Below are 18,214 nucleotides of genomic sequence, written 5' to 3'. Positions count from 1 at the left end.
CGTTTATCATTGATTTCTACTTTTTGTACTTATGAAAGAGTAATCTTAACATTTGGCTGAATTACATGATCCTTAGTGATATTTCGTGTTATCTTTCGTATATAATTGTATAATTTTTTGCATTTCACCTTGATTTTATTTTATTTTATTTTTTTTGGTAAGACAGGCGGTTTGAAGGAGTAAAAGTAGTTGTCCGAATCTGCTGTGTATAAAAAAAGACACCCTGTAGGTGGACCTACAGATAGTTGGGCCCAGTTTGAGGAGGAAGGGTTAAAGGCACAGAGATGAGGCAAACATTGTAGCATTATAAGATTGTGGTCACACCAGGTTTTGAAATTTATTGTTACTGACTACCAAGATTTTCGACCTGAGGGTGTCTTCAGCATTGTGAAATAGGAACATTGATTGAGAAGAAATTCTGCTCTTAGAAAGAAATGAGAAGCATAGCAATTGTGTATTAAGTGCTTTTTTGTTTCTTTTACCACTACCTTTCCATTTTTCTTAGATCAGTTCCCACACTAGAATGCTAATGGCCACTATAGCCTTGACACATTAGAAATAAAATCATTAGGAAAAGAGGAAAGGCTTAAATCTATTTCCAGGCTGGCAAGTTTAGAGGATGTTTTGGGGGAGTCAGTGTAGATCAGGGTATTTGAACTAATAATCATATGAAAATGGTAAAATTGTTTGACTGATGTCAACCTTTTTTTTACATTAATACAATTCTAAGAATCTAATAACAAAGTATTATAAACAAGACTGTATAACTATGTGGATAGGACTGTTATTTTAATCAGTGACTTAGTTGAAGGAATAATTTAACTGGAAATGTTAGCCAGTTAAATGAAAATAATGGCAGTGTGGAGAGCCAGCCTCCACTAGGATTCAGGTTGCACTTTGATGGATATTGGCTGTGTGTCTTCACTTAATCTCTTAGTGCCCCGTGGAACTTTCTAAAATTATAAGAGCTGCACAGTGACATTGTAGGTCTGGATTTTTAAAAAAAAAAAAGGGAAAAATTGCAAGTGTGTTGTCTTTTAAGCTTTTATTTTACAATAAGAATAATTTCTCTCTTAATTTTTTCTATGAGTATCAGCTTATTACACATCTACATTAGATCTTTTGAAATTTGATCTTGGATTGCAGTAAGAAGCTTTAGTTTCCAGGAATTAGGAGATGATAGTCCTTCCATGTTGTGCCCTAGTTAGACCATTTCTGGAGTATGATATTCAGTTCTGGCGTCCACAGTTTAGGAATGATATTGATAAACTGGAGATTATTCACAGGAGGAAAACAGGATAGTAAGGTGCCTTTAGTCCCCATCATTTGAGGATTGGTTGAAGGAACTTCTTGGAGAAGAGAAGATTTAGGAGCACATGAAAGTTTGTCTTCAAGCATTTGAAAACTTGTGAGGAAGTATTAGCTTTATCCTATCTTTTTTTCAGGGTAATTTAGTCATTTTAGTAATAAGGCTAGCAGGTTATTAATAAAAGGATGGTCAGTTTGGCCATCTGTCTTAGATCAAAGACCTCTAATGGCAGTGGGATCACAGTTTATATGCCCTTTGAAGAGAAGGTGTTCCTGAGGGGTAGCAGTCAACTCGGATTGGTTAATGAAAAGACAGATGTGGGCTATGTTAAAATGAAGGTCTTTGGGGTTTGTGACTTAAGTCACTCAAATCTTGGTCAAAGAAACATCAATTTCCATATCACCTGTCTTGAGCTTTATCCTATTCTGCAGAACTAGGAGAATTAGGTAGAAGTTGCCAAAAGGCAGATTAAAGATTAATATTGAGAAAAACTTGCCTCTAAATTAGAGCTATCTTAAAACTATCCAGAAGTGGAACAAGGTGCCTCAGGATGTGAGTTCTTTAGTAGAGTTTGAATGACTACTTGTGTTTTCATGCTATGAGTTGGGCTAAATGCCTGGTGAGGCCCTTTCCACCTCTAAAATTCTGTTTTCTTTTGTTAGGACTAGAACACTGCAGATCTTCCTGTCCTGTGTGATTTTTATTTGTCCTCTAACTATTGTCATCAAATGGTCCTTTGTTCATTTCTGTTTTGTGGCTTAGAGTCTGTAGGTTCTAATGATAGGTACACCATGGAAAAGAGTCCTACTGGACTTGGGAGTCATATGATGTGAATTCTAATTCCACCTCTGATGTGTAATAATCCCACTATTTGTGGTTAAGTAACTGTATGAACTTGAGTGAGTCACTTAACCTCTTTCTATCCCTTAATTTCTTCTTCTGTAAAATAAAGGCACTGAAGTAGAGGCTATTTAGATCCTTTCCAGCTTTAAATCTGTAATCCTATGATTTTTTGATACGTATTTTAAAAGTATATTTTATGTACTTAGCAGGTTTTTAAAAACTAGTCAAAATATTTTGAATAGCCCAAAGTCTGCTGAAAAGCTTCAAGAACTTTTCAGAATCTAGTCAGAAAAATTCTTCTGAATGATTCCTTCATCTTCTGATATTTTAAAATGAAATCCATTTACTTTAGCACTTAAAAGAATCTGATTTTGTTGGTGAAAATAACTCCTTCCTCAGAATGCATTGTAACTCCTCTGGGCTTTCATTTTTGTTTTGAATTGTTGTGGCTGAAAATTTCATCATCCTTCAGTACATGTGGTATTAACCCTCTGTAAGGCTGGTCCTCATGACAGATATTTAGACTTTTGCTGGACCAGTTCTTAAACAGCCTTTCCAGGATGATAGGCTCTACCACAGTTTTGCCTTATTGACATTGACCTTAGGGTCAGTTCTGTGACACAATGAGCTATGTCAGAGATGGCTTTAAGGAGAGAATTATGAAAGAGTAAGCCAAGGCCTTTGCATGGTAAACTGATACTGTATCATAGTGAATATAATTTTATGTGACAGGTTACCATATTGCCTTCTTGAATTGATTTACACATGTTTAATACATCATAGTATACAAGCATATAACTTATAGTTTATTAAATGTAGTATTTGTGTTTTATATATTCATTTCCTTCTTTGCAATAATTAGTGCTGTCCTGTCCTGATACTTTAATTATATTATGCATGTAATAAAAAGTAGGGCATCAGACCGTAGCTTGAGATTATCACTCCTTATGGTACTATTGTTTGGGAGAATTTAGTTTATACCAGTTTTATCAGGAACATAACACACTGGAATTGGAAGGCTCACACCCTGCAAATCACTTATACGTTCTTGAGTACTTTCTTCAAATAAAACTGTTAGTTTTTATGTTTCAGATTACTTAATATTGTTGGTGTGCTCTGCAGAAAATGTAATAAGAACGCTCAAGGCAAACAGCCCTTCCATTTCCTTCAGGTAAAACTAATGAATGTGGACTTTGATGCCAACAAATTAATGTAGTAACAAAACTATAGAATTGGAAGAGATTTTAGCATTGGGACTCCCTTTATTTTTTTTAATTAATTTATTTTTAGTTTTCAATATTCACTTCTGTAAACTTTGAGTTTTAAATTTCCTCCCCCTCCCTCCCCACCTCCCTTCCCAAGAAGGTGTGCAATCTGATATAGGCTCTACATATACATTCCTATTAAACATATTTTTACATTGGTCATGTTGTAAAAAAGAATTAGAACCAATAGGAGGAACCACAAGAAAGAAGAAACAACAAAACGAGAAAAAGAGCAAATAGTATGCTTTGATCTGCATTCCAACTCCATAGTTCTTTCTCTGGATAGGGATATCATTTTCCATCATGAGACTTTTGGAGATGTCTTAGATCTTTGCATTGCTGAGAAGGGCTAAGTCTATCAACATTAGTCATCATCACACACCATGGCTGTTACTGTGTACAACTTCTTCTCACTTCACTCAGCATCAGTCCATACAATTCTTTGTAGGTTTTTCTGAAGTCTGCTTGCTCATCATTTCTTATAGCACAATAGTATTCCATTACATTCATACACCATAGCTTGTTCAGCCATTCCCCAATTTGTGGGCATCCCCTCATTTCCAATTCTTGGCCACCACAAAAAGAGCTGCTATAAATATTTTTGTACATGTGGGACTTCCTTTATTTTGTAGAAGATAAAATGGAGACTCAGAGATATTGCTCATGGACACACCTCTTTGATGGCAGAGCTCTGGGACTGGAACCCAGGTCTCCTGATGCTAAGTAGTGTTTTCCCCATATCATGCTACTTGGTATATGTGGTGGGTTTTTTTTGGGGGGGGGGATTCAAGGGAAAGATGATACTTTCTCATCCCAACTATCCCCTTGTCAGTTTTTCTCCTATAAAATGTTTCTCCATGTTTCCTCAGTACCCTTATTAATCAGAAGATGAAGATGTATAGAATATTAATAACTGACATTTACACAGAGATAGCTAAATGGCCCTAGTGGATAGAGCACTGGGCCTGGAGTCAGGAAGATCTGAGTTCAGATTCAGCCTTCGGACACTTAGTAGCTTTGTGACCCTGGGCAAGTCACTTAGCCTCTGCTTGCCTCAATTTTCTCATCTGTAAAATGGGGTGATTATACACCTGCCTTGCATGGTGGTTGTGAGGATCAAATGAGATAATAATTGTGAAGTGCTTAGCACAGTACCTGACACATAATAAGAGCTATATAAAAGTTAGCTAGTATTAACTATTATTACATAACATTTAATTATAGTTTACAGTTTATCCCATTAGATCTTTAATCTATAGCCTAGTAAGGCAGATAGTGCCAGTATTATCTTCATTTTACATGTAGAAAAACCATGGCACAGACAGGTGATCTTATCTTGAGCACACAACACTCTCTTCACCCAAATCCCAGTTATGTTGAGTTAGTTTGGATTTATCTGGGTAGATCAGGGGTGGGGAACCTGCTGCTTGGAGGCCATGTATGGCCTTCTAGGTCCTTAGGTGTGGCCCTTTGATTGAGTCCAAATTTTACAGAACAAATCCTTTTATTAAGGGGATTTGTTCTGTGAAGTTTGGATTCAGTCAAAGAGCTGCACTTGAGGACCTAGAGGGCCACATGTGACCATAGGTTCCCCACCCCTGGTGTAGATACTGGCTTGAAATTGCCAGTTTGCTAAATCATATATATTTATTTCCTTTTCCACTGTAATAATGCTGCCTTAGCCTAATGCCTTAACTGTTTTGTATATGTAATTCCCTGAGTCTTACTGACAAATTCAAATTTACTACCAGTATTATGAAGGCTTATTTTATTTTCTTGTCTTAATTACATTATTTTGTGTTGCTGCATTGCCAATTAACAGATATTTTGCCGTATTTTCTGTTAACTTTTTGACCTTAATGGCTAAGAGGGGAAAGGGAAGTGAATATGACATTATTTTCAAAAATCAAAAATGATTGTCTAGATATTGGCATTTGCTTGGATATAGTTGTTGCTGTTCTTATAAATTCAAATGAGTGGAAACCATTATTTGTTTTGAATGTGGAGATTTTACTGGCCAAAATTTCCATTGTACTTGCAATCCATTATTGGTATTTTCATATAATCAGTTATTCACCAAGCATTTGGTAAGGGCCTACTAGTGCCAGGCACTGTGTGCTAGGTAGGTGCTAGAATACAAAGATATAAATGAGACTGTCTGTCCATTGTCTCTCATTGTCACTGCCTGGTTTCCTTCAAAGCCCAGCTCTGTCATTACCTATCATGTTGTACATGAGGCGTTTTCTGATTCCTCCCAAATCCTGGTGCTTTGTCTCCCCTTGTAGAATGTGCTTGCCTTGAAGGCAGGGACTATCTCATTTGTGTCTTTGGTACACAGTAATTAGACACTTAATAAATTTTCTTGAATGATTATATGTGAATGCTTAAACTGAGTCTTAAAGGAAACTAAGCACCACCTTATACATGAAACCTTATTGTTGTTATTGTGAGGCACCTCGACACCCCCTACCCCCACCCCCCAAAAAAAATCAGAACAGAACACGTTACTTTGTAATCTTTTTACAAGGTAAAAATTTGGCACATAGTAGACATTCATATTGAATGAATGTGGAATGAATTAGTGGGATATATTTTTCTTATTTTAACAAGCCTAAGAAGTACCCTTTAGTACTTGAGAGGTTCAAACCACTATGTTCTCCCCTTTTCTCCCATTCCTTCTTTGCCGTAATGGAAGGTATTCATGAACTGCTGGGCTGAAACTTTACCACCCTATGACCAACCTAGTGATGATTCTGTCTGAAGTTAGGTTAGTCCTCCTGAGCCTTTCACGCTTGGTAGACTCAGAGTTTGTGTTCCATCTTTGAGAACTCAGGATCACCTCCACAACATGATGAAATACTGAAGAAGGACTTCAGGGGAAGATTTGCCAAAAATTTTAAGTGCAGGAATTCCATATTACTGTTTAGAATAGTTCTCCAGCTTTGACCTCCAGTTCCATAATTCTTATCATCTGAACAACATCATTTGGCTGAAAACTTTTCATGGCTAAAACATGGCTAAAATAAAGATCACCTCTCAAAAGAGTTTCCCCATAGCAGATTGCAGCAGCACCACTATCTTTCCCTTCCAGTTTTTCAGGCTCTAACCTTGTTCACCCTAAAATACTTGTCATTTTATAGAACTGGTTTTATATAGTACCATATTAGTATAAAAGCATTTTTACTATCCTTTTAAGATTATCAGATTCACTTAAGAGTTGTATTTTTATTTGGTTTAGGAGACAAGTAGAACTTAGAGCAAACAGGTTCTTCTGTGTGTAGCAGCTGATGATATCATTCTTTGTTCCTAGTAATAAATGTTTGCCCTTAGTCAGGAACTTTGAGTATACTTCTGGGTTCTATTCTGTTTACAGGATTCATGAAGAAAGCTGTCATGAATTTTTACATTTTAGCCTATTTTTTTCCCCTTTCAGTTAACTTCACCTTATTACTTAAATATTTTTACATTGTCGCTGGTTGAATACATAAACTCAGTCTGTGTTTAGAAAGATGTGGAGTCCAGAAAGAGAGTTGGTAGTTATATTGTATCCTACCCTAGTCATTTCATATTAAAGTCATTGTGATTTAGCTCTGGACATCAGATTTCAGAGAGGACTTAAAAACTGCACAACATTCCACAGGCTTCTGTGGTAGCCTATTGTTAATAAACTGTTGACCTCCAGTACTTGTGAGTTATTAGAGCATCACAGTACAGAGCAAAATACATAGTCTTGGGCTTTAGGGGACCTGACTTTGGGTTTTAATTTCTCTGGGTCTCCGTTTCCTCATTTGATGATATATTTAAGTTGACATGTTATTGGCATTGCAACATATATTCTATTACATATATGTATGCATGTATATATATATATCTATATATCTATATATCAGTCTATCTTTTGTGGACAGATTTCAGCACCTGTGTTTTATGTTTTCTTCATGTGGTCTTTGGACCAAATGTGACTGCATCTGGCCTTAGGGTGTAGTCCTCCAGAACAGTTGGACCTGACATATCAGATTGGTTGAGTACCAATCACCTAAAATTTCTGTCCACATGAAAAAACTCTAGACAATATTTAGGACTACTTGACTCTCTGAAAGTGCGTTTTCCTTAATAAATCTGTTGAAGTCAAATTTCTTGTGGCCCCTTTACATAAGGATTTCAGATCATGTGGGATTCACTTTTTTTTTTTTTTTTGAGGCAATTGAGGGTTAAGTGACTGCCCAGGATCACACAGGTAGTAAGTGTCCGAGGCTGGATTTGAACTCAGGTCCTCCTGACTCCAGGGTCAGTGCTCTGTCCATTGCACCACCTAGCTGCCCCAGGATTCAGTGTTGAAAAAATTTAGATACTCTTCCTCTACACTCACAGACTTTTCTAAAAGCCCTTCCTTTATCTCCTTAGCTCTTTTCATATTCCAATTTTTCTGGAGGACTCTCCTCTTGTTCCCTTTAGCTTAGGAGGAGGGGAAAGTGTTGGTTCCCTAGGCAGGGCTTCTTAAACTTTTCCCACTCTTGACCCCTTCAGTGCTTCTTAAACTGTGGGTCGAGACCCCACATGAGGTTGACCCAGTGAGGAGGAAGTTTTGGCTACTCCTTGTTTTTCAGCATCCTTTCTAGAACACTGTGATTTCATCTTCATACAAACTCCTCCCTCTTGAATTTCATGCTCTTGCTTATACTATTCTTTTAATGCCTTTTCTGAATGTGAATTTGTATTTGTGTATTTAAACACATGTACACATGGGGTATACTTCTTGTACCTATACTGAAAATAACCATTTGAATTGGACATTTGAATTATTTACAAATAAATTGTCATATGCAGCATGATGTGAAGAGAACACTAGATTTGAGGTCAGAGGACCTTGGTTTGAGGCCTTACTGTTTGTTCCAGTGCTTAGCACAGTACCTGGCACGTAGTTGGTGCTTAATGTTTATTGACTGAATGTTTATTGGCTCTGTGACCTTGTACAAGCTATTTCACCTCTTGGGCTTCGTTTTCCTCACCTATATAATGAGAGGTTTACATTAGATGACCTGAGGTTCCTTCTAGCTATAAATTTGCTATTTTATTTATTTCTAGTGGCTTATTATTGTTATAGCTTAGTTCATCTCCATTTAGTTGTATAGGTTCATCTTTTCTATTTATTCATGTTAAGGATTCTTGCTTCCTTCCTTCTTCCTTCCTTCCTTGCTCTTTCTCTCCTTCTCTTCCTCCCTTTCTTTTTCTGTTGCTTCTTTGGTCCCTGCTCTAAAGGAACTTAATCTTTTTTTAGGTCTCTTAAACCAACAGGCACTCCACAAAACATTGACAGTGCTATCATGCTTCTAAGTTTGAAAGAAACGGCAGTACATAAAGAAAGCAGAAGAAATGCTTGCACAGGTGATATTTGAAATGCTGCTTGTCTGAATCAGTGTATCTTGACCACCTTATAAAGGGAAACATCATAAGCCAAATATGCTGATTTGCAGCATCTAGTGATAAGGTAGTTTATTTTGGCAAGGCCAGCCACAGACAGTGAGGGAACCTGAAAGGATCGTCTTTAAACCAGTCATTCAACAGACATTTATTAAGTTCTCACTGTATTATGTGTCAGGAACCTTGCTAAGCACTGAGGATACTAAGTAAAGCAAAAAAAAAAAAAAACCCATTCCTTTTTTTTCCTTTTTTTTTATTAATTTATTTTGATTTATCAACAATCACTTCCATATACTTTTGAGTTTAAAATTTGTCTCCCCCTTCCTCTCTACCACCCTCCCCAAGATGATGCACAATAAAAACATTCCTTTCTGTCAAGTAGCTTACAGTATAATGGGTGAAACAGCATGCAAACAACTATGTACAAACGAGATATATGTGTGACAAGTTGGAGATAATCCCATTCATAATTTCACAACTTTTCCTTTTGATTTTTTTATGGTTGTTCTTCTGTTTAGATAAATTTCAATAGGTTGTTCTCCTTGCCTAGAATCTCTCCCTTCTTTAACTCATCTTCCACTTAGCTGTCAAATTGATCTTCCTAAAGCACAGGTTCTGATGTGTCATCTTCCTACTAAAACAATCCTGCTGGCTCCTATTTACCTCCAAGATCACATGCAAAATCCTGTTTGACTTTTAAAACTTTCAAAACCTGGCCCTTTTCTACCTTTCCAGTCTTCTCACACCTTACTCTCCACCTCCCGCAGTACCCTGCAATCTAGTGATAGGGGCTTCCTTGTTGCTCCTCAAACAAGACTCGCTGTCTCCAGACTCTGGACATTTTCATTGGCTGTTCCCCATGCATGAAATGCTCTCCTCATGTCCACTTCTAGGTCCTTCACGTCCCAACTAAAATCACACTTACGAGAAGCCTTTTCAAATTCCCTTTAAATAGCTACCCTGTTTTGTAAACCTAGAAGGTATTAATTTTAAAAAGTGCTGCTCTGAATGTTAGTCTGGAATGTCTGCGTTTGATGGGAACTTCCTTGGGGATATAGGAGTAGTTAAATTACTGGATCAAAGGGTGTGAACAATTGAATAACTTTGCATGGTTCTAAGTTATTTTTCAGAATGATTGACCAATTCAGTTTTACTAATAGTGTTATTTGTGTACCTATCCATGTCCTTTTCCAACATTGACTATTTCTGTCTTCTATTCTAACTTCTATCACCTTTGCCAGTTTGGACATGAAGGGAAGCCTCAGTTTTAAGTTAGAAGTTGTATGTTCATATGCTGTCATCACTTATCTGTTGGGTAATGGCTCATAGTCTTAAATCAAAAACTGATACAAACATAATATGTATTAATATTGGACTATCATCAGAGATGACTTCATATTCTTTTTAAATTTTATTTTTTTCAATCAGCAAAAATCTGTCCTCTCTCCCTGCTTCCTCCTGTTGAGAATGAAAAAAATCAAAACCCCTGTTAAAATACAAATGTGTATAGTCAAAACAAATTTCCATACTGACCATATCCAAAAGAAAAAAAATATAAATATATAAACACACATAAAATAAAAATCATAAACAAATCCTGTATCATATGTTTATATATACAAATATACCCACAAATACATACATACATACATACATACAAATACATACATTGCTCATTGATTCTTTCACCTTTCTGTCAGGAGGCAGAGTAGCATGTTTGATTACGAGTCCTTTGACCAGAGTTCTTAAGTCTTTTAAACTTGTTTGTCCTATAATATTGCTGTAATTATATAAATTGTTCTCTTAGTTCTGCTCACTTTAATTTGCAGCAATTCAAATAAGAGTTCCCATCGTATTTATATCATAACTTGTTTGGCTATTCCTCGTTTAATGAGCACCCCTCAGATTTCCATTCTTTGCCACCTCAAAAAGGGCTATAAATATTTTTGTACGTTCTTAGAGTTTGTTTTGCTTAGGACTAATCTTTCCCTTAATCTGCTCTCCCTCTAATTCACCCTTAACCCTTCTCCTTTCTTTTTTCCTGTTAAGGAAATGTATTTTTCTGCCCAGCTTTATGTAAATATTCTTCTCTTCTTTAATCAGTTCTGATGAGTGAGGGTCAAGTGTCAGCCGTTCCCCCTATCCCTTCCTCATTATTTGTATAAATTTCTACTTGTGTACCCCAAATATGTGAGATTCCCCCCCATTCCTCTTCCTCTCATTTTCCATTCTTTTTTAAGATCAAGACATAACAGAACCACTCCCCAGCTTTTTTTGATTATATGCAGTTTGTCCTTGTTGAATTCCTTATTACTGTTCATCTTTTTATGTTTCTCTGCACTCCTGTTTTTGAACTTTTCTACATAGTTCTGTTTGTTCGTTTGTTTTCTTCATCAGGAATGCTTGGAAAAATCCTGTTTCATTTTCAAAGGTCCATCTTCCCTTCTGTATGATCGTGTGCAGTTTTGCCAAGCCAAGTTATTCTTATTTGTAAGCCTGTATCCTTTGTCTTCTGGAATATGATATTCTAAGCTTTCTGTTCCTTTTTTAATGGCAGCTGCTAAATTTGTGTGTGATTCTGACTGTTGCTTTTCAGTACTTGAATTATTTCTTTCTGGATGCTTGCAGTATCTTTTGTTTGATTTGGAAGCTCTGAATTTTGTCTATAACATTCCTAGGAGTTTTCGTTTTGAGGTTTCTTTTTTGGAGGTGACTGGCAATTCTGTTTTTTTTTCTTTGCCCTTTGGTTCTAAGAGATTTGGACAGATTTCTGAAAATATGATTTCTAGTCTCTTTTATTCATTATTTTTAGGTTGTCCATTGATTTTTTTTTTAATGAAAAAGCATTTATTGTTTATTAGGTACTAAGCATTAGGGATAAAAATACAAAAAGTTAGATAGTCCTTACCCTTTAGATGCCTACATTCTGACAGGGGAAGAAAATACACATAGTGGAGTAGCAGCCACTTCTTGGAAATTTTATTTCTTTTTTTTTTTTTGGAAATTAAAAGGATGACTTCAAACAGTATCCCTATAATTTTGACACACTCTTTCTGGGAGCAAAAACAGAATTGAGAAGAAGAGTACAAAATGGATGGTAAGACGGTATGCAACCTATATTTGAGAACAGTGTTTTGATTATATGAAAATTATACTCTTAACATTATTGATTTTTGCATCTCTTCTTCCAGATAGTTCTTCACTTCTGTGTATTTCTATTTCTTTTTTTAATTTTTTATTAATTTATTTTGATTTATCAACAATCACTTCCATATGCTTTTGAGTTTAAAATTTTTCTCTCCCTTCCTCCCTACCACCCTCCCCAAGACAGCCCACAATCTGATATAGGCTATACATTTACATTCCTATTGAACATATTTTCACATTAGTGATGTTTTAAGTAAAAATTAGAACCAATAGGAGGAACCACCAGAAAGAAGAAACAAAGCTCAACAGAAGAGAAAAAAAATAGCAATTCAACTTCCATAGTTCTTTCTTTGGATGTGTATAGCATTTTCCATCACGAGGCCTTTGGAGATGCCTTAGGTCCTTGTATTGCTGGGAAGGGTTAAGTATAAACTTAACCAATATTAGTCATCGTACACCGGGGCTGTTATTGTGTACAACATTCTCTTGGTTCTGCTCACTTCACTCAGCATCAGACCATACAAGTCTTTCCAGGTTTTTCTGAAGTCAGCTTGCTGATCATTTCTTATAGCACAATAGTATTCCATCACATTCATATACCACAACTTGTTCAGCCATTCCCTAATTGATGTGAATCCTCTCAGTTTCCAATTCTTGGCCACCACAAAAAGAGCTGCTATGAATATTTTTGTACATGTAGGTCCTTTTCCCAAGTCATCTTTGAGAAAGCAGAGGCTTCTTTCCCTTAATTCTTACTTTGTACTTATTTCTCCCAGTAGGGCCTGATCATGTCACCCTCTAACTCAGTAAACTATAATGTCTTCCTATAACCTCCAGGATCAAATGTAAAATCTTCTGTAGTTCAAAGCCCTTTATAACTTACCCTCTGTACTTTTTTAGTTTTCTTACATTTTAACGTTGTCCCCCCCACCCTCAAGTTCTGTTCAATCCAGTGACACTGGCTCCTAGCTATTCTTTGAACAAGACACTCTAAATAGCTTTCATCTACAGGCATTTTCACTGACTTATCCTCCTTCCCCATACCTGGAATGCTCTTCCTCATCCTAGTAGTCTTCCTAATACTCTTTAATTTTCGTACCTTCCCTCTGTTGATTAGTTCAAATTATCCTACATATAGCTTGTTCATACACAAGTTGTTTGAATATTAGAAATCATTGATAGTTCTTGAGAGCAGGAACTATCTTTTGCCTTTCTTTTTATCCCCATCACTTAGTACAGTTCTTGGCATAAATAGTAAGAGCTTAATAAATGGTCTGACTGATCGACAGTTAAAGTTTTCCCAGCCCTACTACTTTTGTTCTTAATCTCATCCTTTTTTTTTCCTTTTCCTTTCTTTTTTTTTTTCTTTTTTGGTAAGGCGATCAGGGTTGAGTGACTTGCCCAGGGTCACATAGCTAGTAAGTGTCAAGTGTCTGAGGTCAGATTTGAACTCAGGTCCTCCTGACTCCAAAGCTGGAGCTCTATCCACTGCACCACCTAGCTGCCCCTCATCCTTCTCTTTTTGTCTCCTATAGAAGCTTACCACTTCAGTCATTCTTGCTCTTAAAAATATTTTTAAAAATTGATATAATTTGTTTTGTCACCTTTATTTCCCAATACATGCTTTTCCTTTCCAAGAATATAAAAGAGTGAGGAAAAGACAGTGAGTTACTTAAACAACCAGCATCAATCAAGTCCAGTAGTATATATTATCTTCAATCTCACTAATTTACCCTACCACCTCTGCAAAGAAGGGAGAGATGGGCATACTTACTGTCTGGGTGACATTGGGCAAGTCTCTCTTTGGGTCTCAGTGTCCTCCTCTGTAAAGTTAGAGGGTTGGGCAAGATGACCTTTAAGGTCCCCTTCAGGCTCAAGTCTGTGATTACTGTTGTAATTATTCTTGAGTCTTATCTCCTTTCAAGACTAACCTCAAGTGTCCTTTTCTGAAGCCCCAAATTGTTAGTGTACATAAGATATGAAATATTTGAAACATTCTTGATCAAAATAAGGGATTCCTAGTATGACAACACCCAAACAGTATCAACATACATTTATGAAGTCTACTCTGTGTCAACAGCTGTGCAAGGTTCAGGGGATACAAAGATGAAGATGATACGTGCCCTCAAAGAGTTTATGTTCTCCTACCACCTAAACACATCAGAACCTACCTCTGACTCAAGTAAGTTATAGGGGGTTGTATGAGGCATATAGAGCCACACAACTAGTCAGAGCCAAGATTTGCAGCTAGGCTATCCTGCCTCCAAGCCCAGCACTCTTCACAATGTTGCAATGCCTCTGCATTTGTTAGGTGAGAGGCAGCATGGCATAGTGGATAGAAGGTTCGCCTTGGAGTCACAATAACCTGGGTTCAAATATGGGCCCTTCTTCATACCAGCTTTGTGACCCTAGGCAAGTTACTACTTGTCAGTGACATAGGCAATTTAGTAAGACTGAAGTTACAAAAGAGTTGCAGATCTATATTGGTCAAGAGAGTTTCTTCACCAGGAACCTGCTGCACTGATGAAATCACAGGTCTAGACTAAAAAAACAAAATTCAGTTTCTTAGCTGTACACATGTTGTAGCTCTTTAGGAGAATATATGCCCAAGTTTGATTTTCATCTTCATATTTCCATTATTTGCACATAGGAGAAATTGTATACAACCTCTCTTATGTTTATTAACTTTCAGTTCAGTCTGCAATACAATATTTGTTGAGCAGCTGTGGCTAAGAATTTTGGATTTGTGGTCAGAGAACCTGGATTCATATCCCAAGTCTGCTACTTTTACTTGTATCACTTTGGATTAACTCCTTTGTTCTTTTCTTCTGTAAAATGGTGGAAATGGACTGTATGATGTTTAAGCTCTATTCCAACTCTAAATCATGTAGCTAAGGCTCTTAAGAAAAGTGGCATAGGCCTGTTCTGAACCTGAGGGATACCTATGGCTAACAGTAAGAAGATGGCAAAGACGGTTTTTAAATCTGAGTTTGTAATTAGAGCACCTTAATATGTTACTGAAAGATGCTGAGTGAAGTAATAGTGGTTTGGGGGTGGAGTGAGTAGCAGAGATAATGAATTATCAACCAGAAATTTCTTACTAAACTGTGCCTCCAGTTTGTTAACATAGTAACAGAAATGATGTTTCTTGAAGAAAATGGAATTGTTTCAAGCTAAAGTATACAGCACTGATTGAGAGCTGAGAGAACTCAGCAGGCTTGTTGAATGGTCAGGTGGTCTGGTTAAATTTTCTTACTCTGGATACTACTGTGTGTAAGGGGAGAGGGAGTCTTTAGTGAGTCAGGACTGATTGGTGTAGGAAAGAACTTTGTACCTACTTACTTCTTGGGTTTGAATGCACTTAGATCCTTATTGAGCTAGGTATTTTGAAGGTGTTATGTTCCTCTTAATTTACTACTATAGAAATTTCATTCTTAATAAACTCAGTAAATAAGAATTAAGGATCCTCTATACTCCCCCCCCCAACAATTAGGTTTTTAAATTCCAAATGAATAATTGCAACTTACCCTTAAAATGAGATCTTCCTTTTAGATATTCGGGCTATAGATATTTGTGTGTCAATAACATATGCTGTACAAATTCTCACTTATTAACAGTTAGCTAGGTGGTTGGGCTGATAAGATAAGGTGCTGAATTTGGAGTCAGAATGGCCTGAGTTAAAATCTGGACTTGAACATTTATTAGCATAAATGACTGAATAAGTAATTTAACTTCATTCAGCCTCATTTTCCTCATCTATTAAAATGGGAGTAATATTAGCACCTACCTTATAGGGTTGTCAAGAGGATCAAAGAAGATAATATGCAAAGTATCTTCCAAACCTAAAAATGCTATGTCTATGCAAACTATTTTTTTTTTTAAATTTCAAAGCATCTGGAATTTTTGAAATGCAGATTTTTATCTTTAGGCCTATTTCCAAATCTTTGCAACAGTTTGTCATATCTAAAACCCTCCCCACCTCCCCTTTCCTTTCCATGTTATTTACTAAAATGTGTTGGGGGTTTTTTGTTTTTTAGTTGAATAGGTTATGCCATCTTATCTCCCTTGATAACAGGGATTATTATTGATTGGAAGCTATTTTTCCTATTTGCTTTCTTTTTGATGTCTTAAGTTCTCTTACAAACTATGTCTCCATATATATGTGTGTATAAGCGTATGTGTAAAATATGCTTAATTATTGTTTTTCAGATTCTAAATGGCTTCTAAGAAGTCGGGTTCAGATTTTCATGGTAAGTGGGATATTTCTATCTTGAGTTGGTTAGAGATTTTGTTAATTATTCAGTACAGCCCAGTTTAGTTTTCTGTTTTCTTTCAATCAGTTTGGAAAATTGGAAGTTATATAGTAGCATAAAACATTGGGCAGATAGTCCTATTCTCTCCTCCATTCCAGAATTTTTGTTCTTATGCCTCGGATTACATCTATTTAACTTTGGACATTTGGTATATGAAAATTAGGCATTGAAAGTAAATGCCTTTGGTTAAGGTTCAGCATTAAATCTTTTTTTGTTTTTAATTGAGCTGGTTTTATTTACAAATAGCTCCCCTGCTTTCCTTCTTAAATACTGTAAATTCTGTAAAATATTCCCCATTTCCTAAGAAAAACTGTACACCTATAATTCTTTGTACTTATTGTGGATTTTCACTTAATCTCATACTGCCTCTGAAATGGGAAGTAAAATAAATAATATAATAATAACCTACTAGTTAACATTAATATAATGCTTACTGTGTGTCATTCACTGTGCTCAGTACTTTACAATTATTATATTATTTGATCTTCACAAAAATCCTTCAAGGTAGGTGCTGTTCTTATTCCCATTTTACATATGAGGAAATGGAGGCAAACAGATTGACTTCCTCAGGGTCACAGAGTTAATAAGTAGCTGAGGCTGGATTAATAATGATAGGTATCTCAGGTCTTCCTAAATCCAGGCCAAATGCTCTACTGAATATGTAAAATTAATAAATTAAAAATAAATTAATAAAATAATTAAACTGGATTTAATAATTAATGATTAAATCAATAATCAAATAATTAAGTCATGATTAAATCTGATTAATGCTAAATAAATGTAAAAAGAATTATATAGGGACATTAGTTTGTAACGTAAGCAAATACTATTTTGCTGTTTTTTATATAAATATGGCTAATAATGAAGATAGTGGCTTCTAAGCTTGTATGATTTACAGAGAGTTTTACATATAGGTATATATTTGATCCACATAACAAACCTGTAAGGTAGGTAATGTAAGCATTATTAACTCCATTTATGATGAGGCCTGGGGTTGAGAGAGATGTATTTACTTAAATACAGCTATTTACTTTTTTTTTGTTATCTTGCATTGTGCGAGAATAAAATTGCCTAGGAATAGTTACACTTACCAAAGGAAGGCAGTGTGTAATACAGGAAAGAACACTGGACTTGGAATTAAGAGGACCTTGATATTGTGTGATTTGGGACAAGTCATTTAACTTGTTCTGTATGATTTGTAAAATGAATAGGTTGGTGTAGTTCTAACTCCCTACTATTCTAAAAACATTTTCATCCATGAATTACTGTAGTGAGGTTGGAAAGTAAATGTTAAGTTAAGCCCAGAGAGATAATGATAAATAGATATATCTGAAATTGCCTTTGGGTCTCTTAGCTAGGACTAGTTCAGCCCAACCCAGAACAGAAGTAATGATAATCATAAAACAATGGAAGGAAAAGGAGTAAAAAGCTGGGGAGGATAACCTAGCAAGTGTTAAAACTTTGAACTCATATCTCTTAAGAATAACAGAAACAGAGTTTTACCACTTGGTGCTTTTATCTCACAGAAACTGTAGTATTGATCTAAGAGAAAACAATTAATATTCTGGTTTTATTTTGTCATGTAAGCAATCCAGAGAGGCAATTTGAGATTTTCTACGCAACTTTTCCAAGCTTTCAGTAAGTCTTATCAGTTAATCAGTTAATCAGCAAGAATTTCTTAAGCACGTCATATGTGCCATAGCCATTGGGGATACAGACCAAAAAAACAAACCTGTCTATTCTCAAGGATCTTGCCTTCTGTCAGAGGAGACAAGTTGTACATATATAAAAAATATTGAATAAATGCAAGATAATTAAATAATAAGGTAATTAGGGAGAGTAGGACTCTTAACAATTGGGGGGGAATCAAGAAAAGCTTCATGTAGAAAGTGATACTTCATTTTAAAGGAAGAAAG

At 35.9% G+C, this 18,214-nt stretch overlaps 1 protein-coding gene across 4 annotated transcripts in view; it reads left to right on the top strand.

Annotated features, from left to right (window-relative positions):
• The window catches only part of LOC114025682 (ubiquitin-associated protein 1), a 56,156-nt gene that overhangs the window by 18,206 nt on the left and 19,736 nt on the right, over positions 1–18,214 (top strand). For 2 of the 4 annotated variants that reach the window (XM_027839152.1, XM_027839153.1), the window contains exon 2: positions 16,195–16,235. The exons of 1 other annotated variant lie outside the window; for it this stretch is intronic. In XM_027839152.1, the coding sequence (XP_027694953.1) occupies positions 16,202–16,235 (34 nt within the window). In that variant the 5' untranslated portion in view covers positions 16,195–16,201. Of the gene's footprint in view, positions 1–14,144; positions 14,168–16,194; positions 16,236–18,214 lie in introns of those variants that run through there. One more of the 4 variants, XM_027839154.1, reaches the window with a different exon arrangement.

The sequence above is a fragment of the Vombatus ursinus genome, unplaced genomic scaffold, assembly GCF_900497805.2.
Source record: "Vombatus ursinus unplaced genomic scaffold, bare-nosed wombat genome assembly UNPS02014832.1, whole genome shotgun sequence".
Classification (NCBI taxonomy): domain Eukaryota; kingdom Metazoa; phylum Chordata; class Mammalia; order Diprotodontia; family Vombatidae; genus Vombatus; species Vombatus ursinus.
This window is presented reverse-complemented; position numbering and strand designations above follow the sequence as displayed.